The sequence below is a fragment of the Syngnathus leptorhynchus genome, chromosome 3, assembly GCF_054491065.1.
Source record: "Syngnathus leptorhynchus isolate UIUO chromosome 3, UIUO_Slep, whole genome shotgun sequence".
NCBI lineage: Eukaryota > Metazoa > Chordata > Actinopteri > Syngnathiformes > Syngnathidae > Syngnathus > Syngnathus leptorhynchus.
Genome location: NC_141197.1, coordinates 6810524 through 6833406, shown reverse-complemented (window position 1 = coordinate 6833406; position 22883 = coordinate 6810524). Strand labels below are relative to the sequence as shown.

Genomic DNA, 22883 nt, shown 5'->3' with positions numbered 1-22883 from the left:
ACCAGGGACCTTCAGGTCGCAAAAGAGAGTGCACCCAAGCTTGGGCACAGTGCCGAAACCCGGGATCGAACCAGGGACCTTTAGATCTTCAGTCTAACGCTCTCCCAACTGAGCTATTTCGGCACTTCTGTCAGCACTTCTGAAACAACAAAGGTAAAAAAACAGGGACCTTTAGATCACAAGGACAGCGGATATGAGCTCGGGGACTAAAGATAGGGTACAATGCCGAAACCCGGGATTGAACCAGGGACCTTTAGATCTTCAGTCTAATGCTCTCCCAACTGAGCTATTTCGGCACTTCTGTTGGTACCTCTGGACTACAAAAGTAAAAAACCAGGGACCTTTAGCTCCCAAAGGAGCCTGCACCTGAGCTCGGGGACTAAAGACCATGTACAATGCGAAAACCCAGAATAGAACGAGGGACATTCAGATATTCAGGCTAACTATCTTCTGACTGAGATATTTCAGAACTTCTGTCAAAGTTTCTGAAACAAAGGTAAAAAACCAGGGACCTTTAGGTCGTAAAGGAAGTGCACCCAAGCTTGGGCACAATGCCGAAACCCGGGATCGAACCAGGGACCTTTAGATCTTCAGTCTAATGCTCTCCCAACTGAGCTATTTTGGCACTTCTGTCAGTGCTTCTGAAACAACAAAGTTAAAAAACAGGGACCTTTAGATCACAAGGACAGCGGACCTGAGCTCGGGGACTAAAGATAGGGTACAATGCCGAAACCCGGGATCGAACCAGGGACCTTTAGATCTTCAGTCTAATGCTCTCCCAACTGAGCTATTTCGGCACTTCTGTTGGTGCCTCTGGACTACAAAGGTCAAAAACCAGGGACCTTTAGCTCCCAAAGGAGACTGCACCTGAGCTCGGGGACTAAAGACCATGTACAATGCCAAAACCCAGAATAGAACGAGGGACATTCAGATGTTCAGGCTAACTATCTTCTGACTGAGCTATTTCAGAACTTCTGTCAAAGTTTCTGAAGACCAGGTACAATGCTGAAACCCGGGATTGAATCAGGGATCTTTAGATACTTAGTCTAACACTCTCCCAACTGAGCTGTTTCGGCACTTCTGTCAGTGTGTCTTAGACAACAAAGGTCAAAAGCCAAGTCCAAAGGAGACCTAACCTAAGCTTGGGGACTGAAGACAGGGTACAATGCGGAAACCCGGGATTGAACCAGGGACCTTTAGATATTCAGTCTCGCGCTCTCCCAACTGAGCTGTTTCAGCACTTCTGTTAGTACTTCTGAGACTTCAAAGGTCATAAACCAGGCAGCCGGAAACGGGCTAAACGACTTAAGACTGGGCCAGATGCCGAACAAGACTCCTCCCTTGAGTTATTTTCAGCAATGATCTCATATTTTATTTATATATTATTATTATTTATTTTATCACCTTGCTAAATTAGTTTTTCAAAAGCCTCCAAAACTCATACAAAATGTTTTTCAATACAATTCTTCTTAGCAAAACATTAATATTCTAATTACAGAAATGAGAAATTTTGCTTTGCATTTTTATGTAATAATGGTTACAATCAGTTACACCAAATCAGATGGAGATATACATTGAAAAATGGAACAAAATTAAAACCAAACTTCTTTCTGCCTGGGATGTCACCACAATGACTAACATCTTTGAACGTGAAACCTGAATGGCTGACTGGTGACCTTATTTACGATATTTTATTGTATTTTTGTACACAGGCTCAGCTCATCGCTCAGTCCATCGGCCAGGCTTTTAGTGTTGCTTATCAGGAGTTCTTGAGAGCCAATGGAATCAACCCAGAGGACCTTAGTCAAAAGGAGTACAGTGACATCATCAACACACAGGAGATGTACAATGATGATCTCATTCACTTTTCCAACTCTGAAAACTGCAAAGAGGTGAGTAAGGTTAATTTCTAAAAAGAAAAAAAAAGTTTCTGTAATCCTCATTCTGATCATTTAAGAGTTTGTGAAATACAATAAGAGACTCACCATAATGTTGCACTTGTTGGTTTATTAAATGCAGATAATCCAGTAAAATCATCTCAAAGCGTGTCAATTGGTGCCTTTTTTCATGACCGATTTGCTCCATGGCCCTTGATGTTGCCATAAATATTACTAGAGGCTTTTGGAGGATTACAAGCTGTGATACATTTTCTGCTCTATATGAGCAGAGAGACTTTGCAAACACTTGTATGTCGCTGATGTGGAGAATGTGACTTTTGGTTTGAAGCCCCCAGCATTATGGCCAAGTAATCAAGCCTCCTGGTCAATTTACATGATTTACATGCAATTTCTGATGTAAGACCGTTGGGATCATTGAATTTGAATGACCACATCATAAACCCAAAGGTTATGGCAATCTTCATACTGAACTGTATATGCTGCTGAGGCGGAAAACTCCATGCACTTTCTCTTTGTACTTGAAAAAGATGTGTTTTTTTAAATTACAGTACTTGGTTTAAAGTAGTGGATGCAAATAGAACATATTGTAAAGACATTTTTTCAACACCCAGGTGGCACCGCTATCAGCAGAAAGCTAAGTCGTGCAGGCATGTCCCTTGAATTCAACAAAATTGGTCAAATTGGTTATCAGCCAAAACATATTGGTCCATCTGTAATGAGTATACGGACTACTGTCTTAGCAGGACTTTGTCTGACCTCTCATCTGCTCCCACAAACATAGCTGCAGCTGGAGAAGAGCAAAGGTGAGATCCTCGGTGTGGTGATTGTGGAGTCCGGCTGGGGCTCCATCCTGCCTACTGTCATTTTAGCCAACATGATGAACGGCGGTCCTGCGGCACGCTCAGGCAAGCTCAGCATCGGAGACCAGATCATGTCCATCAACAACACCAGCCTCGTTGGGCTGCCACTCGCCACCTGTCAGGGAATCATCAAGGTACAAGGATAAGACACAAAATCTCAAATAGAACCGAGAGTCTGTTTTTCCCAAACATGTCATTGTATGTCTTTGTTTGTGTGTGCTAAAGGGCTTAAAGAATCAGGTTCAGTTGAAAATGAACATAGTCAGCTGCCCTCCTGTTACCACTGTCCTCATCAAGAGACCGGACCTCAAATACCAGCTGGGATTCAGTGTGCAGAATGGAATTGTAGGTGGCAGCGACAGCTCAAGTTTGTTTTACCCTTCTCAACTTTGTCAGCCAATATTATGCCTGCATTTAAATGTCTTTTCAAGAAATCCCCTAGTCTTTGGAAAGATCAATTCAATGCCTTTCCTAGCCTGTAAACAAATTCCGAGGTGGCCAAATCTTTTCTTTATGTTGTATGTTCCCCACTAGTCTAAACACAGCATTCTCGTTAATATTGCGTTTGTGGAAAATGCATTAAGGAGCAAAATTCATCCTATTTTATCCATCTCAGAGGCTTGGCATTTTCCCACTTGCTGTCAACTGAAAATGACATCATCATAATTGCTAGGTCTGAGTTCATAACCAATCACGACTCATCATCAGTTTTCTGAAGCTGAACCGTGATGCTCACAGTAACGGTGATGTTAACAGAAGTGGCAAAATTCAGATGGAAAAAAAAAAAAAACGGGTGGATTGTGGATTTAATTCATATTCCACAAATGAAACATGCATCAGAAAACAGTGTTTTGACTTGTTGGGCTATGCAGAACATATTTCAAAGAACATTTTTGGGTTTATACTGTATAATATGAGGATCTTTTTTTCCTTGTGTTGCTCCGTCTTTAGATTTGCAGTCTAATGCGGGGAGGCATCGCAGAGCGAGGAGGGGTCCGGGTGGGCCACAGGATCATTGAGATCAATGGGCAGAGTGTTGTGGCCACAGCACACGAGAAGATTGTCCAGGCACTCTCAAATTCTGTTGGAGAGGTGACAGTGCACACGCACACACACGCACTCACACACACATTACACACCTGATTTTTTTTTCTTTTTTTGGTTGACTTTTAGATTCACATGAAGACTATGCCTGCAGCCATGTTCCGACTCCTCACGGGCCAGGAGACGCCAATGTACTTATAAAGTGATGAACAGACTGCTTGTCTATAAAATCATGTACAAAATCAAACATTGATTATTTTTCCCATCCTGTCTTCATTGTATGACACTTGCAACAGCCATTTTGTTTTTTCGATTCGCATCTGAAGAGATTGGGTGAAAGTTTTTTTGTTTTCCCATTTATTGCTCTTGTCTGTAATCTTGTTTCCCTTCAATGAGATGGAAATACTTATTGGTACTGAGTGAAGGCCTCACATTGTTTTTATATTCTTATTATATAATATGTTCAACTGTTCCTAATGATTATGTAAATGTTTTTCATTGATTTTTTTTATAAACAGTCTATGCAAAAGGCACTCATAAAAAAAATAAAATAAAAAAAAGTAATCTACTGTTAGAGTCATTACCAGAGCTCTGAGGAATTGTGATGTCATTTTCAACGGGCAGCAGTGGCAAAATAGCCGCTTCCTGAGATGGATAAAAAAAACGTCACCTAATTAGTTTTTCACAAATGGAATATTAATCATAATACTGTTGTTACACTAGTGAGGCTTTTTTGTTTACTTCCCTTTTAAGCAAAAGATCTGAGGGCACAATGAAGTAGGAAAAGATCTACATGGTTGAAATGCACATCCAAACAGCAGATATCATCGGAGAGGCTCTTCTGACATCTGGAAAGAAATTCGAGCAGAACCTTTCCATAAACTCGCGTTAGTTTGGAGGAGCCCAATAAATAGAAGAATTGCAAAGCTGCTATTAAATAAGCAGTCTTGTGATAAAATGGACCTTGACTTGTTAAGATGTTTTAGATTGAAAAAGATTTTGATTTCAGATGAGTTGATGAGTTGAAAATGAAGCTGCGTTCCATTTGCATAGACCATTGATAAAAATCAGAAAAACATGTATCCATCTTGTATCGATTTCATTTTCAGCTTGTTATTTATTGCCCAGATTAATGCTCTGTTAAAAGTGTGACAGCAAATGTGTGAGGAGTTTTAATGTCAATAGTTTTGTGAGACACAAGACAAGTATGGCAAGAACATCAGATGCGGGATACGGAAATGAAGCAAAGATGTTTGTGTTGGAAACAATGCATTTAAATATGTTATGTTAATATAATATACATGTGAATGAAACTACCCAGGGTGAAATTCCATATAGTGTATTTAGTTGAACAGTATGGCAATACAGTTCACACTAAAAGCTGAAGACTTTTCTATAGCTCATGTAGAAACACATACATTTAAATACCAATAATAAAACCAGCAAGATCTATCAATTATGCTTTTGATATTAGTTACTCGTATGGAAAAAAAATGATTTCTTCTGTCTGCATCCTGTCGAGTATGTTGATCTTTGGTGTTCCTGACTGAAACTCATGTAAACAATGAGTGGATTGTGAATGTAATGTGTTGTGTGAGCTGCCCCATTGCCATACCAAGTATTAGAATGTCTGTACATAAAAAGAAACGTGTTTAGTATTGTGCTTATCATCTCGAGAGAAAACAGTGAAACGCCACCACGGTTTAATCACTGCAAACATCACCCCCCCCCCCCCCCCCCCCCACTTGAGACGTTGGCTTTGGATCCTGGGAGTGAAAGACCAAACTGAATGACACTGTGACAGTAAAAGTCTTACAACAGAGTAACACTTTTAACATTGCACTGTATTCCATTCAACCACATGATCATTATTGCTGTGCATGCCTCGTAATGTATGTAGTATCATGTCATTGTGGGAGGATAATAAAATCAGCTAAACTTGGCTGCTTGCGTGGGACTGGGTCATATATTAAAAAGTGGTACACATGCAAGGAGGATGTGGTTGATTCTTGTATTTGTTTGTGTGCACGTTCTATGACTTTCTCCCACATTGAATCTAAATTGAGTGGGAGATGGTTGGCACATCTGCCTCGATATCAAATGGTTCTGGGTTCAAATCTCAGCTTTTGATTTTCTTTTGTCACTACACAGTATAATAAACTCAGGGACTGTATTTCAGTGTTTAAACCAATGAATTTAATTCAATGACTGCAATTATGTTCTCAAACACATTGTTTAAGCAGTGCTCCACCACCTTTTCCATTTTCAATCGCTTTATGATGTACCATAACGGTAAAATCATCTTTTTTTTTTTTTTCTTAGGGCGAACATCACCCACAAGTTTAATAGTTGATGCTTTAGTTCCCCCCTGTGGTAGTATTTAAGAAGCGCATGTGAAGTACCATACGAGCAAGTAACAATACATTTACAGTAGTTTTAAAAGTGTAAACAGTTTTAAATCAGGAGTAAAATCAATTTGCATCATTTCTAATATTGGTCTTATCAAATTGTTACGTTTTAACTTTGATATTTTGATGTGTTTGGTAACCAGTCACTACGTTTACATGCCGTCATGTCAAAATCCCGGTTTCTGAAACATTCGGAAAAACCCCTTTTTTATATTTCTATGCCCAAATATCTGAGAAAAGAAGTAACCCAGGGGTCTTACTTGGGTTTTCATTAACTGTATATAAACATAGTCAGTCAGTTTCACTGCAGTTTAGGGATTCTGGTCATTCTGGTCACACTTTAACATGACCTTTATCCCAAGACCCTGACGCGTGGTCTCAAATGCCTGAACCGCTTGCTCCAGGGGGAAGCGGTGCGTCACCAGAGGCTTCACATTCACTTTTCCTGATGCTAACATGGCGATAGCCATGGGCCAACTGCAAAACAGTTCACACGGACATTCTTTTATTTTAGCCTGTGATTCTTAATGGGAATACACTACAAGATAATTAACATCCAACATTAGTTTCGAGGAGAGTATTTTACATACGTGTTACAGTAGCGGAAGACGCCTCTGATGTCAACTTCTCTGACGGCTGCGTTGAGTAGAGGAATAGTGACCGTTTCTGATCCGAGACCCACCAACACAACCACGCCTCCGGAGCGGGTCGCCTGGAAGAGCACAGGGGCAGTGTCTTACTTGATCAAATGTTGTGTTACAATGATGTAAATATCTTTAAAAACACTATAGAAGAAATTGAATTTGTGGAGTGCCTGTCCAACCATCAAGAAGGCAATCTTGTCTCACCGCTGTTACATAACAGTGGAACATGATAGCCGCTCTCACAGCGAGTTCCTACGCCCACGTTTGGACAGCTGGGCTATTAATGCCATTGTTGACCTCTCTAAAAATTACAGCGCAGATTCTTCCTCTGATATGGCGCGGGCATGGGTACGTACATAGATGGCAGTTTGGATGCTGCTCTCAACGCCACTGCATTCGATGGTGATGTGAGGCTGAGCTCCCAGTAGGTCCTCCACCTTTTTAGCCAACTGCTGAGGTCCGTCCTCTCGCTTCACTGTCAGCTGGAAGTCTGCACCCAAGTCCTTGGCCATGGCCAAACGCTCAGGGAACAGGTCTGAATGTAACAATAGTGATTAGAGAAAAACAAGTTGTGTTCTCGAAAGGATAGGTTTTGAAGGAAGGCACGTTACCTGTGATGACAACTTGCGAAGCTCCCATTGCCTTGGCCACAAGCAGACAGACCAACCCAATTGGCCCTGTGAGACAAAAATGAACACAAAAGTAGCGGCAATTTTCAATCAACTCCACCATAATGAATAATTCATATTTTTCACCTGAACTCAGTGCTTTTTGATTATTTCTGCTATGAGCTCCCAAGGAAAAAGAAAAACATTTGCACCTCCCCAAGCTCTCCACTGTGACTATAAATAGTCATTGTAGAAAAATACACCTCTGATAAATATTGTTTGTTCATATTAAATTATTCATAAGAAATATACTCTTGATTACGACAAAGAATGACTTGATTAACCTTGTTTTCAAGTCTGCGAAAGGAAATGTTTTGAAGTGCATCGTTGGCGTTTCAGTTGTCTGATAGTTTACGCGTGTTAAATATTAGTCTGCTGCTATAAATGTTAATGTTTAGCAGTTTTTTCTTGTTGAGACTCATCGACTGACAAAACACATTCCTTCCTTGCACGGGCAGGATTCAGTAACACAATCACAGTATTAGGTTCTCTCTTAATATAAAATACCTGCACCACATATTAGCACAGTGCTGCCGAGGGTCACACCGGCCCTGCGACAGGCGTGGATTCCCACCGACAAAGGTTCGATGAGTGCACCCTCCTCAAACGTCACATTATCGGGCAACCTGGAGAAAGAAACACATTTCAAAGTGAAGAGGATGTGTGCAAAAATTGAGTAAGATTATTGCAGTCAGACAACAGGACACTGTTAGGTAATTTTGGGTGTAAGCCTAATCATGTGTTACTTGAAGCAGAAGTTGGCACTGTGTGTGTAGTATCTGCACAAGTTGCCATTATCGGGCGGCGTGGCACAGAAGAAGATAGATGGAGATAAATTGTAGCGCCCGTTTTTGAAAAACTCATCCATCTCTCGGGGAACCCCTGGCTCAACGGCGACTCGGTCTCCTAATTGTTGAAACAAAATAAACAGGAGCATTATGATGATGCATGCTACTCAGGGTTCCAACATTTTGCTAGAAATTACGTTTATAATACGAGTAAATAATGCCACTTTACAGAACATTCCATTATTTTGTCCACACCTGCCTTAGAGCAGATTTGGTGCCTAGTTCTGTTACTGACCTAACACATCTTTTACAGGTTTTGGACATTTTTGCTCTTTCCCATCTGTGAGCACACTCACCAATTTGAAGGTGTTTGACCGCAGAGCCAACTTTGACCACCCGTCCAGCCGCTTCATGCCCCAACACCAATGGCTTTGTCAACACAAAGTCCCCGATGCGGCCGTGCTGCCAGTAGTGGACGTCGGAACCGCAGATGCCAACCGAGTGCATCTGGAGCAAAACCTCTGTCGGCAAAAATGCGGCACAGCTACTTTATATAGGGGGGACATGCTGAATAGAGAACATTTTTACGTGGTTTTAACATCTAATTATTCAATATGGTGGATTTTCTTAAACCAATTTCGAAAGATTCAAGGAATTGTATGTATATTCATTCACAAATTTCCATCACAAATTTCCACATTTTGTACTTTTACACAGGTACCTTTGTGTTTGATTGTTTAACTTTTTTGCTTGATATCAAACCATGGAATTGCTCAAGTAGTTGGTGTGCTGTTTGATTGGTTACATATGTACAACATTTTAAAAGAGACTTGCAGTGGGCTTTCGTACCATTGGGACCTGGCTCCGGCACAGGGCGCTTTTCCTGAGGAACACACAAACAAACAGGTGTTATGATTTATTTGCAAAACCATTTTTATTTTATTTTTTTGCTCCTCTCCACCCAGTTATTGGAATACCAGAGACCTAACAGGATACCACCCATCTGTACCTTGCTACTTTGATCCCAATGGAAACATCATAGTCCATTTCCTTTCTGTTAATGTTTTATAAAGTTAATTGCAAGAGTTTGTTGATACAACTAATAAAAATACGCATAGGTTTCCACAAATTTCGGCGGAATCCATCGCTTGCAATACGTTTTAAATTATAGCAAATGCGCTCAGTTCTACACTGACGATGACTAGTATGACCCACTCTTTAAAAAAAAAAGACATTTACAAGACTGCAAATTCAAACCATAAAAGTGTGTATTCTTCATGTCTTTAAATGAAAAAAAAAACTGAGGATGCCGATTTTCTCCAGGTGTAAGTACATTGGCACAACATCTGTTTTATGAGACGCGCATACATACACCTTACGACAAGCCAATTGAAAACAATGACTTTCTATCGCGAGACTGTACCAGCCTGAGGTCTCCCTGGGAGTGCAGCACCACGGACAGGTTTTGCTGTTCCATAACAGAACCGCGGGTGTCACGCGTGTGGAGTGGAAAGAAGCAATCCGAAGCGCAATAGAGTCTAATTCAAAGTTTACAATCATTCAGCGTGTCAAAGTATATCACCGCCTACTTTCTGGGGGTTGGTACCACAACAAATACGCCATTTGTTAAACATGAGCGGCGCAGTCCACTGTGAAGGTGTAGACGTATAAATTCTTACAATGATGTCTGCCTTCACACTCACTTAAACATTTTCCTTCAACTTACTATTGCTATTAATGATAAAATGTTAAAACAAATAAGCACAATCGCGCACTTGTCTCTAGGCTTTCCTTGATGGTAGACTATACGTGCAGTCTTTACCCCTTTAAAATGTAGTCGTCGACTAATATGCAGTCGCAGTTTAACACGATCAGTCTTGCCAGAGATTTTCTGAAAAGGAGATTGGTGTATAGATAGCTGAAATGTTTTCAAATCATTGAACGCACATTATAAACTCTAAAAGAGTGCATAGAATTAATGCTACAATACTTGGTAGCTTTATCATGTATCCTGTAACCGAATATTTGTTAAATGTTCAACTGTCGAAATCTTAACATCTCGGGAGTTTTTCCCCCTCTCATCAGGTTTTTATTTTCATAGATCACTCACAGTGCACACACATTCAGACCGTCATACGTGGGAATCGAACTCACGGTGTCGACACACAAAGCAAGCAAGTGCACGCCTGCACTATCAGCGACTCCCCCCCTCTCATCAGGTTTAAAACACGTTTCCACATAACATTGTTTGAAACGTGATAGCAGAGGTCGCAGTAGCCCACTAAGTTCCAAGACTTGTGATATGTTTTGAACTAGATGCAAAGTGTTCATGCTGCAGATTGCACATCATATTTGCTTGGAGGCTGTTCTCAACAATCCTCACAGTAAGCTTTCATGTCCTTTGGAGGATCTTCCTTTCTGCAGCTGTGCCGCACCGTGATGCTGCTGCTGAGGATGTTCTCCACCACACATTTGCAGAAGACTGTCCAGTCTGGCACGACGCAGCTTCCAGAAGTAGAGATGTGATGCAGACAGAAAGTGTTTCTTCTCTCAAGATACTTGTTACTGAAATCTACTTCCATTGCTACTTCTTCAATGTGCAGGGAGGTCAAGGGGTGTCTGTGGGATGATTGCACTGAAATCCCGGTAGTACAGGTAGAAGCAGAAATTCGTGCTTTCCAGGTTTGCAGATTCAAATATTTGAACACTTTGATTATTGATTTACTTTGAGTGACACTGGGCACAGTGTTTCCCTTTGGTATGCCTCTCAATTCTTCACATTTAGTAAAAACACATATCAAGGTAGAATCCATAAACTTACGTCAAATATAATTTAAAACATCAATCACATGTGACGCTTTAAATTAACCCAACAGCATTTATTTCCAATGAGAGCTCAGGAAACAGTTTGGATGGTGGTAACAGTCTCACCGGCTCAATGGGCTGCATGCCAACTTCCCCCTAGGTGAATAAAGTGACACGATATATTAGTCCAATACTGATTTGCCATGAGTCCAACTAAAGATTTGTAATTGTTTCACATGTACCAGTGTCACAGATTTATTGGATCATCTTTCGGTCGCAACATGTGCATGATTCGTTCTCTGAAGTGCTTGCACTAAATGCGTCACTCCTGTTATAATAGGAAGATGGCTGCAATGTATTCTTATTATATTCTTTTGCAGTCAATTCTTAACAAACCCGTCACTGATGTACTCTGCTTCCTTGTCATTATCGGCGGCCTGGTCAGCAAAACTCTCCGGGAAACACAAAGAGGCAGAAAGGAGTCAAATGAAGGCAATTTCCAACAAATTAGCGATCATCATGTGTCAGTAATCATACCTGTGTAGGTGGTTGGTCATGCTCCCAAATAAGTCTTCCAACCACATTTCTCATGGCTTAAGAATCAAAGAACACACAATCAATATTGTGTATTAATTATATATGTAACTGCTTGGTTTCTTTACACACCAGTTACTCTCACCAGACACATTATGGCTGAGTTGGATAACAAGTAGAAATTCAGTCAATTCAATATGAGTGCAGATTAAAAGTGGGTCAGACTTTCAATTTAGTGACCAAAAGTAAAAGCCAAGTTTCAGTTGAGAATCACTGGCACACAGGGTTAGGTTGGCCAGGATGTTCAATTGACATTGAGCTCTATCATACTGCCCTTGCAAGTATGGCACTCAGTTATTACTGAATGTTCATAATTGAATAATCAGTGGGATATCCATTTATATTAATAATGCCTCCCTAAAATAATAGTCATCAATCATTTTTTAGAAAACATATCCAAAAAAGTGAAACAAACCAAAAATTGAATATTTCAGATTTATTAATCATTTTATGTAGTGGTAGAAATGCATCTGTCAACAAAGGAGGGGGTGATAACAGGCGGCCAACACCTTAAGGAGATCATTTAGGCAAAAACAAATTCCCCAAAACGTCTCCCCCAAAAAACAACTTAAGTATTTGTTTGATTAATTTATTTATTATTGTTTTTAATATTTTTTGAATTAGTATGAATTATGTGTTGTCTGTCATTTTGTTGGAACCCTGGAAGACAAGATGGTCCATTTCAAGGGGCTATCCTAAATAAAATCAATTTGAAAATAACGTACAATTATCATTATTAAGGAAGGGGCGACGTTTGCATTTGTCACTCAACTCTAAGGTTGTGGGAGCGATCATCAACCCTAGTGACCAGGTCCAAGTGTCCTTCATCCAGACACTGAACCCCAGCGTGGACCTGGAAGCACCTTGCATGACAGCAGGCTGTCATTGGTGTGTGAATGGGTGAATGTGAGGCCTTGTAAAGTGCTTTGTAGATAAAAGATAAGATAAAAGCACAATATAGGTGCCAAGCAGGTGAATATTGTGGCTGTAACCGTGATTGCTGTTTGCAGTAGTTTTGATGAGGTTTTGTTGCTTATTATTTCTTCATTATTGACCTCAAAAGGAATAAATAAACACATAATTAGGTCAAAACCATCCTCACCATTCTGCACTGGGACTGGAGGCAGCACATAGTGACCGATGCTCACTGACTTGGTACTCTGTCGCTTTCCACATGAACTCAGGAAAAAGCTGTGAAAAACTGTCACTTTGTTCCAGATGTACTCCATGCTTTGAAAAATCCTGAAAACAACAACTGCACTTTTAGTATCCAACCGACTGGTGGAATGTTGAAACGATTTTAACACTAACCGGAGTGTGTCGGGGTGTTCAGCGTCATCACTAAAAATATAATCTGCTGTTTTCCAACCTGTAACTATTCCATCCTCCGCGACTGCAAGCCAGCAAAATAACACCTTACATTTATCAACACCACTTAAGAGGATATTGTGAAATGTTTTATCTTTTATTCACGTTTATTCATGCACAAATGTAATGTTAAATCTTTAATAAGTACTGGTACATCTTTTTTTTATTATCTTATAGACGGGTGTTTTAAGTATAATCATCAACATCTTAAGCTAGTTAGCTAAAAATCAGTTATGTCCACTCATTAAATTGTACTTACGCCAAAAATCCCGAAGTGACAGTGAAACACTGCTCGAAAACCAGGCCTTCTTGTTCGCAAACATCACTACATCGACAAATGGAGTTAAATTCGGGGTATGTAAACCCAAGTTAACTTGACGCCGCAAAGGTTTCTGCTCTGCCTCACCTTCAAACAGCATGCAGCCCTTAAGAGACTCCTAAGTACTGTTTCTTTTTTTCTTTTTCTTTTTTATCAGATTCAGTATTTCTCTGACTATAGTAATTTGTAAATTTCCATGATTATATAGCAAGACACAACTACCCAAGGCACAAACACATTACGCCGTACATTTTTCAGAAGTCTGAATTTCAATGTCTGCACTACTAAATTGCACCGCTAGATGGAAGCATTTTATAGGGCACATATAAATCGCCGTTCTTGTTTACGGCTCAGGACGATTCTTTCAAGTACTGTTATAGGTTTGAGGTCAAATCAGGCAACGACTGAGCATCACTTAAGGGACTAGTATTCCTCTTCTTTACCCCCCAAGTGTCCTTCATCAAGTCTCATTTGCCCTGATATCAAACCAGTGAAACGTTCAGCTAATATTTGATGACGGTGCATATTCTGCTGGAGGTTACGGCTGCCATGAGCGATAACGTTTAAGTACATTTAACACAAGCTGATATGTTTTCAAATCACTGTTATTCATAACAACATCAGGCACAGACAACCTCGCTCCGCTCAGAACATCAGCGATGGGGTCGTATGCGGGTTAGGTGCTTGTTGCAATCACACCAAAGCACACTCTCCCAATATCCATTTCTGTAATATCATTTAGCCTTGTGTTTTATAACAGTGACAGCCTATTAAAGTGGTTATTGCAGTGCAGGAGTGCTGCCAGGATGCTTCCAATCCAAGTGATGCTCTTGAGATGCTCTCAGTGTCACCATGTCATAGGCTTTTTTTTCCCCAGAGTATTAAGGGCGACTGCACTGCAATGGCAATTGAGTCCCGCCACAGTGCACAGGTTGTGTACACTGACTGGTCCAAGAGATTCAAAGCAGCGCTAACTCTGTTGCCATGACAACAGTGAAGCCACGCCCAGTCCACCCCCCTCTCAACCTCCTTCATAATGTCGTGTTCAGAGTGGGCTCTTCATGAAAGAAGGACTGCTTATGCTTATTAAACGTAGAAGGCCAAACTCCCTATTATCAAACATCAGAATAAAAATGTATCTGTTCTAGGCTGTAGGTAAATGGAATATTTTGAACAGCAGTGCAGAAAGAATGGATTGCTCAATGGATACTACAGAGAATACTTTGATCAATCTCCATTTCGGCTGTCGTTTGATTGTTCTCATATGTGGAAAATGTTAGAATTTTGGACTGTGGATATTAAATTTCATCTGACTTAATCACTAAAATAATAATTAACTCCATCTCTAATTCCATCATTATCATTAATTCACTCTCTCTTCATTCATTTTGCACATCCAGCTCTTCCCTACGACACGATGATGCACTGTATATTAATTCATATAGGTCACTCATGGTAAAATCATTGAACCTGTCATTGTCTCCATTGTTTGCTGTCGAGTTTGTCCACTAAGCTTGCTTCCCACTGGAATGAGGGGGAGAATGGGCAATAGTGGTTGAGCTGGCCCAGCCATCCTCTGTACTATACCAGGAAATGTTCACTTTGCTGAGATCTCTATGTCAATTTAACAAATTCTAATTAGCCCAGAAATAAATCAAGCCAGTTATTGAGATTGATCGGCAAAGCTTTGTGGTTTAACACCTGCCATGTGAACTTTCATTAAGCTATATCAAGCCTTTTTCCCTACAACGGAACCTGACACATCAAAGCAGCGGTCTTGAAATTGCAGGTGTTGAAGGATTAAGGGCCGCCGCAGGATGAGGTTTTATTGTTCACCACATCTTTGATGTATTGTCTCATCAGTTCACTCGTGTTTGGAACATGGAACAGGGATTGACAGCCCAGCGTGAGCATTGGTAAACCGAAAATACAATGCACCCTTGCTTTCCCATATCTCCACAAAGTTGGAAATACAATTCAAAAAGTGATTCATGTCCAGATTAACACCAGTGAGATCCGGCTGTCGGATGAGAATGGAGAGAATAACCAGGCCAAGCTGCAAACTAGTGATGACCAACCAGCCTGACACAGTGAAGGAAAGCACTAGCCAAAATATGAAAGTAGCAGACAATAGAGGAGCCATGAGTGTTTGTGGCACCGGGGACAGTAACCTCCAAGATGGTTGGACGGCTCCAGCAGATACCTGGAGAAACAGCAGTCTCAAGATCCCAGGTCTCCTCTAGAGAGCTCGAGCTAGAACGAGAAACCGGCCTGAAACAATATAGTGTGAAAAGGTTAAAAATTGTAAACGACTGCTGTAATGCTCCATTCACCTGCCCTCGTCACCTTTTAAATAGTTCCCAATTATAGTCCAATCATTTTGAATTGGTTCCTAAAGGATTGCCTCCATCTTATGTCATGCTTTTTTGTCAATGTTTCCCAGGTGATAGTCAACAAAATTCAACAAGAATCAACAAAATTACCCTTTCTTCGGTGTGTTCCAGCATTGCAGCTGCTGAGCAGAACAAGTGTGAACATTATTTGCCCTCTCAGTTACTCGCATCCACTATGAGTCATCTTTTGGAGGTAAAAGCATGGCGCCGCTAAATGATGACTGTTCCTTCGGGTTTATACTTGGCTGAACACCGGCTATTTAAAATAATGGCCTTATCTTTATCTCTGTTTTTAATATTCTTTTGCCGTCTTGTATCCAACTTTTAAAATGTCTTCCCAGATAGCAGTGCAGCATAAACACAGACAATGTAGCCATGAGGCATGTTTTTATCCACAGCACAATTATTCATGGTGATTAAAAAGGTCTGCCTGTTTGTTATTTCTCTAACGTCTAATTAATTTCTATATTTGAGTTGATCACGTACTAAAAAGACGCGGAGCAATATCTCCGTGCACAACGTAAAATCAGGAGGGAAGCTCATTTCTATCATTTCTCTCCCATCACAGGAAGTAACTCAATTGACCTTGATTTGTGAATCGTGAGAGGCAAAAGAGGCATAAATAATTTGGGTTGTTGAACATGGCAACACACATAGGACAAATTAAAAGTCACGTCACTGCTTCACGTAAGCTTCGTGAAAACGCTCAAGCCTCTTCCCGCATTGATTTAAATGAGGGTATAAACAAGATTATGCCACTTCTCATTTTTTAGCATTCACTGCTGGTGTTTTTTTTGTTTTTTTTATGTGTGTTTATTTGGGGACTGGTTCATGCTTTTCTCAAATTGGCAACCATTCGCCCACGGGGGAGACTTTATGAAAAAGAAAAAAAACATTGCAGCCATTATCAGTACTTTACATTGATTTTAAATTGAGTATTATAAAGTTTATCTGTATTGTATTTATTTGTATTGTTAGGAGGGTGCGGGTTCGAGTCCACCTCCGGCCCTCCCTGTGTGGAATTTGCATGTTCTCCCTGTGTCCGCGTGGGATTTCTCCGCGCACTCCGGTTTTCTCCCACATCCCAAAAACATGCTTGGTAGGCCAATTGAAGACTCTAATTTGTCCCTAGGTATGAGTGCAAGTGCGGATGCTTGTTCGTCTCTGTGTGCTCTGCGATTGGCTGGCAACCAGTTCAGGGTGTCCCCCGCCTACTGCTCGATGACGGCTGGGATAGCACGCGACTCCCGTGGGGACAAAGCGATTCAGAAAATGGATGGATGGAAAACTAAGGCAACGAGAAAGTACTACTTACACATTGTATTAACACTACCGTTCAAAAGTTTGGGGTCACTTGGAAATGTCCTTCGTCTTAAGATAAAATCACTATTTTTCAATGAGGGTAACATTAAATGAATCAAGATTATACTCATTAATGTGGTAAATGACTATTGTAGCTGGAAACGTCAGGTTTTTAATGCAATAGCTACATAGATGTATAAAGGCTGTAGGAATTTATATTTAAAGAATTTACATATATGCTCTCCACGTAATTGCCATTTAGAAGACACATGTGAACTTAGTACTGCTTGCAATAGTTGCTTTTCATTTTCCATTTACTGAGACGGTCTGGAGAGGCTGGCATGACCTCAGGTGGAGCTGTGGCGGTAAACCCCCACGACAGAGGAGAAGTCAATCTCACGGGGAAGACAAGACAACTTCTTTGTTCGTAGTCCAGCTAAAGGACAAACCATGCACCAATTATCCTTATCTGTGAAACTTCAGCCTCATGAAGGGAGGACACGACCACTCCTGAATTATGGCCGCAGCAGGATCGGGCTGACCAACCTCAAACACAATTATCAACGTGGCGGCCAACAACAAAAACACACATACACACACAAACTGCAAAGCCCACCCTTTTGATGAAATGTCATATATAAAGTCTGGGTCACGGAAATGCGTTCTTTGTCACTCTGTATCGCTACCTTTGCGGTTAGGGACGGATGTGACCCGGAGCTCCGCTTAGAGAATTGGCTTGCTGTTATTAGACAATTTTGGGAGGAATATATACTTGGTTGTGTCGCTGATGCGATAGACGAGTGCCTGTGTTGATTCCTGCATCCACCCAACGAGCACCTCGGAACTCCACAAAGTGATAAGAGTTTATTTGTCACTTGGCCATTTAAAAAGAGTGGATATTTTCCGCCTTCAGTTGGTGACCCCGATGTAGGAGTGGGGGGGCAGGAATGGTAATAACGCCTTGTTTGTGATCGCAAAGGTCAGTCTGGACACCACCTCCTGAGTCACTGGCGACGCATTGATTGTTCTCTCCACTTTCCACGCCAGCGGCTGCTATGAAAAGGTAAGCAGAAGCCCTTGAAGTTCTGCATATTGACTATGCTAAATTAAGGTGTGGATTGTGGTAGATCAATTGGTGTTAAGGAGGTTCTGAGTTTGCCTCGGCGTTGACTGGCATTCGCCCGGACGCGGGGGAACTTTGTGACATTTCGGTACACGTAGAGGAGTTTTGGGGCCCTCTAAAACTGATTGGATTCCTTGCTCGATCTGACTCAGCCCTCAGTGTTTGACTATGACTACTGTTGAGGAGAAGTTCACAGAAATTTGGTCTCAAGTCTTGGGTAATCTGAAGGAGAAAGATAAGAAAGGGGAGAAGGAAAAGTTGCGGAAGGAATGGGTTAAGTTGCAAAAGACAAACAGTAAGTTGCAAAGAAAGGAGGTGACATGGAGTCAGATAAGTGATGAGTTGTGTCATGAAGAGAAAGAATTATGGGAACAGACAGAAGAGGAGAAGAGAGCAATGAAAGAGGTAAATTGGTGGGAGAAAAGAGGAGCAAAGAAACGGCTTGAAAAAGTAGAAGAAGCGAGACGTCGTGTGCATTTTTTGGCAATGGGAGCCACAGTGTTAGCGAAAATCCGGGAGGGGGGAAACCCTGTCACCAGCGTGAGTATGCCTGTAAACACTGGAACCCGGGTGAGTAAAAAAGCATCGTTGTGTCCAACTCTGCCAGTTGACAACAAATTCACCAACTTTTCTCTCCCTTCGGCGCCGCCAGCGTACCCACCCCCCATGCTGGAGACACCATGTGTGATGGCACCTATGATAGAAGTCGCGGGACAGATTCAGGAAGCTCCAGATATGAACCAGACGGAACACAGATTAATCCGTCTCTATGCAGAGGTAGGTGGTGCGGTGACGGGGCCCACTCCAACACATCAAACTCCAGGGTTCAACAATACAAAAATTAATGATAAGGATCTTTTAGGGGAGGGGTTGGCAACGCCCTCATATTTCGGTGACAGGCCAACCCGCCCACCGACTGGTCAAAAGACAACACCCACCTGGCCATCGCGATTTAACCTGGATGATGCTGCTGGTGTTACCAATGAGACTCATACTATTACTGATAGTGACACTGATGATAGGACTGACGTAATGGAAGCGCGACGTGATCGTATGGACATTGAAAAGGCAGTAGTGGCAGAAAAAAAAAAGGCTGTTGTTGTTAGCAATAAGTATGAATTAAGATCCAAAACCAAAAAACATTCCATACAAATGCCTCTGTGTAACCTAGGCTGGGGTTGGCATTACGAGCCTACAGGGGTCCGTGACACGCATGCACTGGTGAACAGATTACCTAACTTAAACAGAGGGGCCCACAGGTGGATTTCAGGTTTTATAGCCTTAATGGCGGGGCAAAGAGTGGCTGTGGGCGACTTCCGTGCTGCACTGCGCGGGTGTTGTTCCTTTCACGATGCCAAAAAAGTCGAGGAAGCCGCACAGCTGACTGCTGTGGGAGATGAGGAGCCATTTGGGCCTCTTGCTAGCGTAGCATTCAGTGCCCTGAGAGAGCTATTTCCTCGGGGAGAGACAGGCACTCCTGTGTTATCTGAATACACCGAAAAAATTGATCCAACAGATTTTTACACGGAATGTGTAGAAAGATGGACTTCAACCACAGGTCGTCACCCTTCCAATACACCTCTTGCCACTCAAATATTTAGAGCTTCACTGATTCGCGCCCTGCCAGAGGAGGTGCGCAATGACTTGGAAAAAGACCCTGATTTGTTAGACGATGACGACTCCAGATTTAGACGACATGTCGTTCATGCGTTGAAGCTGTATGTGAAACAGGTCAGAGAAAAGAAGGCTAACAACTCTGAATTGGAACAACAGTTGTTAAAGCTCAATTTGAACAAAGCACGACTAGAGGCTAAACGGGCCCAACAAAAGAAAAAAGGCAAGGATAACATGATGGTGCTGACTGGACAGTCTCGTGGAGCTGGCCGTGGTGGGGGCCGTGGGCGTAGCTGGGGAGGAGTTGGACAAACCCGGGGTGGAATGGAAAGGGGAAGGAGCGGATGCTTCAGATGCGGAGCCACTGACCATATGGTGATGAACTGTCCATACCCACCCTTGGGCATGATGCATCCTGGACATGTCATGAACGTACAGGGGCCACAAGGGGCTCTTCCAAGCCAAGCCCAGAGGCAGCAGGATCCAGCTCAACCCAGCCTGTCAACCAGAAACAGCCTACCACCCTGGCAGTACAAGAGCTGGATGGGGAGCGTACAACAATGCCCAGCCGTGTACCCCCTGGGGAAGGGGCATGGACAATAGGAGTGCCCAGGAGAGGGCAAGGAGGGGGGACTGGCAGAATCCCTCCTTGAAGTGACGGTAGATGGGACCCGGGTGCGGATGCTTGTGGACACTGGGGCAACGTATTCTTCAATCAACTTCCCATTTGCCGTCTTTGTCACTGACTACAAACACAGTGACCCTCATGGGCTTCTCTGGGTCTCCCACAATACTCTTATGGACAATATCGCTTCAAGTCCAGCTGCTGGGACAGACATTGCAACACCAGTGTACACCAATGAACTTGTTAAGAAGAGACCTGGTCACAAAAACCAGAGCCATCCTGCTGTGCACGACACAAGGGGTGGAAATCACTCTTCCTGGGGCTCGACCCAAACTGTTTGGGGTGGAGGGGGTGACCATGGCGTGTGGTTGATGGTGCCTGTGCCCACAGACCCGTACGTTGATATTTACTGGGCAAAACTGGCACCTGTAAGAACTAAAAAGAGTGGAATTCTCTCCTTCCTAATCTGAAAACCCTGGGTCCAGACACTCCAGCCTTTTGCTACGCCTCTCGACCCACTCCACTGCACTCTCCTTTATGATAGAAATCATGATGATATGCACAGAGAGACGTTTGATGAAGTTGAAGTGAATTCAGTGCTCTGCCATTTATATTGGAAAGCAAGGCATCGCTGCTAAATGTGACCGAACTCACACACAGCTTTAATGGTGTAGGATGAACACAGAAGAGCCACCCTAAAGCCCACGGGTTAATTGAAAGCATGCCCGCCACGCTCTGGTCCCAGGGGCCAGAGGATGAGGGCTTCTGCACAACCACCCTTCCCATTATGTTTAAAGTCAAACCAGATACACTTGTTTGGGTCGCACAATAGCCCGACAAACTGGCATCAATAAAGGGCATTGAGGACAAATTGGTGGGGACGTGGAAGGTTGGTGTAATCGAACCATCATCCTTGCCTTTCTACATACATTTGCTCCCGGTATTGAAAGCTAACAAAAATAAATTACAGAATCACACACGACTCACGCAAAATCAACACAAGCACCACCACTGGCTGCCTCTCAGTGCCTGACCCACACAGTTTGCCATCAACCTAACATCAGAATTATGATTAGGTTTTTGTTTTGTGATTTATTTGGCAAATGCTTTTTTCGGTCTGACAATAACCAAGGAGGGTTGACAATATTTTGCATTCACACAAAGACTGAAAATTGCAATACATACGTTTGCCACAAGGGTTCAAGCTCGGCCATAGACTTTGACCTCAACATACCAAATAGTGCTCTAATGGTGCAGTGATTGGATGACATCATTCCTGGGGCGTGTCATTGCTGCCGCGAGGACCATAATGTGCACTCAACACAGAGACTATCACTGTCACTTTTGCGAAATTTGGGCAAAGTGTTGGAGTGGACTCCGGAGACTGAGGACTCGCAGCCACCGCCCACCTTGCCTCACTTGACTACAATACACCTATTCATCTTGACGTCCTGACGTGTCAATTAACATAACGGTCACAAATTACATTTTAATCCAAAACCGAGATGGTTGACAACCGGTGCTAATGTACATTAGTGTGTTACTTGACATGATGATTCCAAACAACCATCATGCACTGCTAATGCAGCCGCTTTGGCCACCAGCCTACAAAAAGTGGGCCATCTGGTGATGGGCTTCCCGCTCGTCATTTTGACGGAACACTCAGTGACATAATTTGTTGCGTCAACGTTCGTCATGTCAAATAAACCAAGATTGCTTGATCACCTTGCTGACAGCAAAACACATGACATGTGGAAGCCAAGGAATCAACACGGCTGATTCTAACTTTAATAAATGTGCAACCCATTGCTGTGTAATGCATGTCTCTCAGGAGCAACTGTGTCTGACCAGACGTGCAGGTCTCTCCTTTACAGGATGGGAACATTCTTTTCACCGACAGTTGCTGTTGGCGGGCTTCTGGTAGGTCCCTCTGTGTGGGTTTTGCGGTAGTCGAGCGGGTGGGAATTACTTGAGAGACCAGGGTGCTGGAACCACTGGTTGAAACCCTTCACTAAGCTTGGGAACAGGATTCGGCGTATTTGGTCGGTTGGTCATGGTAAATTTGGTGTCCTGGATACATAAGGGTTTCCGCACGGCTTAAGGATTGCCAGTTTCCCATCACCAATTCATGGAACAGCTGGGTCAAGCCGTTGGGTTGCCATATTGGCTTGCTGTTGTAAAATGCATGAGCCATAGCATCGACGTCATGTTGGTGGTGCAAGGCCGAGACTGACAAAGCTGCTAAGATGGCCGCAGGGTTTAGGGTGTCGACGTGTGCCTAAATGGTGCAACTCAAAAGGTCTCTGGAGGACATCACGAAAGCACAGGGAATAGTCCCACCCGGGAATTTTTCCTTTTGGTTGGTGTTTCACGCCAAAAGGAGGACTGATTACCTGTGGAGAGGTCCCTCCAGAAAGGAGGACTGATTAC

The 22883-nt window shown here is 42.5% G+C and overlaps 4 protein-coding genes and 4 non-coding genes across 15 annotated transcripts in view; 2 read left to right on the top strand and 6 right to left on the bottom strand.

Annotated features, from left to right (window-relative positions):
• apba2b (amyloid beta (A4) precursor protein-binding, family A, member 2b) overlaps positions 1-5776 on the top strand; it is a 33366-nt gene extending 27590 nt beyond the window's left edge. For both annotated transcript variants that reach the window (XM_085907937.1, XM_085907938.1), the window contains 5 exons: positions 1713-1892; positions 2680-2892; positions 2984-3103; positions 3710-3850; positions 3932-5776. In XM_085907937.1, the coding sequence (XP_085764063.1) occupies positions 1713-1892; positions 2680-2892; positions 2984-3103; positions 3710-3850; positions 3932-4003 (726 nt within the window). In that variant the 3' untranslated portion in view covers positions 4004-5776. The remainder of the gene's footprint in view (positions 1-1712; positions 1893-2679; positions 2893-2983; positions 3104-3709; positions 3851-3931) is intronic.
• On the bottom strand, positions 51-123 carry trnaf-gaa (transfer RNA phenylalanine (anticodon GAA)). Its single transcript has one exon. It is a non-coding gene; the product is annotated as a tRNA-Phe (tRNA).
• On the bottom strand, positions 224-296 carry trnaf-gaa (transfer RNA phenylalanine (anticodon GAA)). The gene has a single exon. It is a non-coding gene; the product is annotated as a tRNA-Phe (tRNA).
• trnaf-gaa (transfer RNA phenylalanine (anticodon GAA)) lies at positions 553-625 on the bottom strand. Its single transcript has one exon. It is a non-coding gene; the product is annotated as a tRNA-Phe (tRNA).
• trnaf-gaa (transfer RNA phenylalanine (anticodon GAA)) lies at positions 725-797 on the bottom strand. The gene has a single exon. It is a non-coding gene; the product is annotated as a tRNA-Phe (tRNA).
• sord (sorbitol dehydrogenase) lies at positions 5551-9888 on the bottom strand. Of its 2 annotated transcripts, none has more exons than XM_085907939.1 (9): positions 9734-9888; positions 9160-9193; positions 8667-8831; positions 8269-8428; positions 8030-8148; positions 7466-7531; positions 7211-7389; positions 6801-6922; positions 5551-6687 (listed from the first exon to the last, which is right to left on the bottom strand). In XM_085907939.1, exons 1-9 carry the CDS (start codon positions 9785-9787, stop codon positions 6522-6524), a joined length of 1065 nt encoding a protein of 354 aa, XP_085764065.1. In that variant the 5' UTR covers positions 9788-9888; the 3' UTR covers positions 5551-6521. The 2 variants fall into 2 exon arrangements, with proteins under 2 accessions (XP_085764065.1, XP_085764067.1); XM_085907941.1 differs by lacking the exon at positions 9734-9888 and adding an exon at positions 9568-9651.
• Positions 9889-10903: 1015 nt separating this feature from the next.
• terb2 (telomere repeat binding bouquet formation protein 2) lies at positions 10904-13674 on the bottom strand. Of its 6 annotated transcripts, XM_085907717.1 has the most exons (8): positions 13484-13674; positions 13337-13402; positions 13021-13102; positions 12812-12951; positions 11653-11708; positions 11512-11567; positions 11358-11443; positions 10904-11271 (listed from the first exon to the last, which is right to left on the bottom strand). In XM_085907717.1, the coding sequence occupies exons 1-7, from the start codon at positions 13494-13496 to the stop codon at positions 11371-11373; spliced, it is 486 nt and encodes a 161-aa protein (XP_085763843.1). In that variant the 5' UTR covers positions 13497-13674; the 3' UTR covers positions 10904-11271; positions 11358-11370. The 6 variants fall into 6 exon arrangements, with proteins under 6 accessions (XP_085763843.1, XP_085763839.1, XP_085763840.1 ...); XM_085907713.1 differs by having other exon boundaries at positions 13337-13674; XM_085907714.1 differs by lacking the exon at positions 11358-11443 and having other exon boundaries at positions 10905-11271; positions 13337-13674.
• A 4708-nt stretch (positions 13675-18382) lies between these two features.
• LOC147058981 (uncharacterized) lies at positions 18383-22403 on the top strand. The gene is made up of 2 exons (XM_085906747.1): positions 18383-18991; positions 22305-22403. The coding sequence occupies exons 1-2, from the start codon at positions 18383-18385 to the stop codon at positions 22401-22403; spliced, it is 708 nt and encodes a 235-aa protein (XP_085762873.1).
• Positions 22404-22883: the final 480 nt, after the last annotated feature.

Excerpts from the sequence above, each read along its gene's own strand:
- sord (XM_085907939.1), bottom strand. The coding sequence starts at position 9,787 with ATGGAACAGCAAAACCTGTCCGTGGTGCTGCACTCCCAGGGAGACCTC. Across the intron at positions 8,149-8,268 it reads AGTGCCAACTTCTGCTTCAA|GTTGCCCGATAATGTGACGT; the intron begins GTAACACATGAT and ends TTCTTTCTCCAG. Across the intron at positions 7,532-8,029 it reads TGTGCTAATATGTGGTGCAG|GGCCAATTGGGTTGGTCTGT; the intron begins GTATTTTATATT and ends TTTGTCTCACAG.
- terb2 (XM_085907713.1), bottom strand. The coding sequence starts at position 13,496 with ATGCTGTTTGAAGGTGAGGCAGAGCAGAAACCTTTGCGGCGTCAAGTT. Across the intron at positions 11,709-12,811 it reads TCCAGTCCCAGTGCAGAATG|CCATGAGAAATGTGGTTGGA; the intron begins GTGAGGATGGTT and ends TTGATTCTTAAG. Across the intron at positions 11,444-11,511 it reads GCAGAGTACATCAGTGACGG|GAGTGACGCATTTAGTGCAA; the intron begins GTTTGTTAAGAA and ends CTATTATAACAG.
- LOC147058981 (XM_085906747.1), top strand. The coding sequence starts at position 18,383 with ATGACTACTGTTGAGGAGAAGTTCACAGAAATTTGGTCTCAAGTCTTG. Across the intron at positions 18,992-22,304 it reads TAATCCGTCTCTATGCAGAG|ACGTGCAGGTCTCTCCTTTA; the intron begins GTAGGTGGTGCG and ends GTGTCTGACCAG.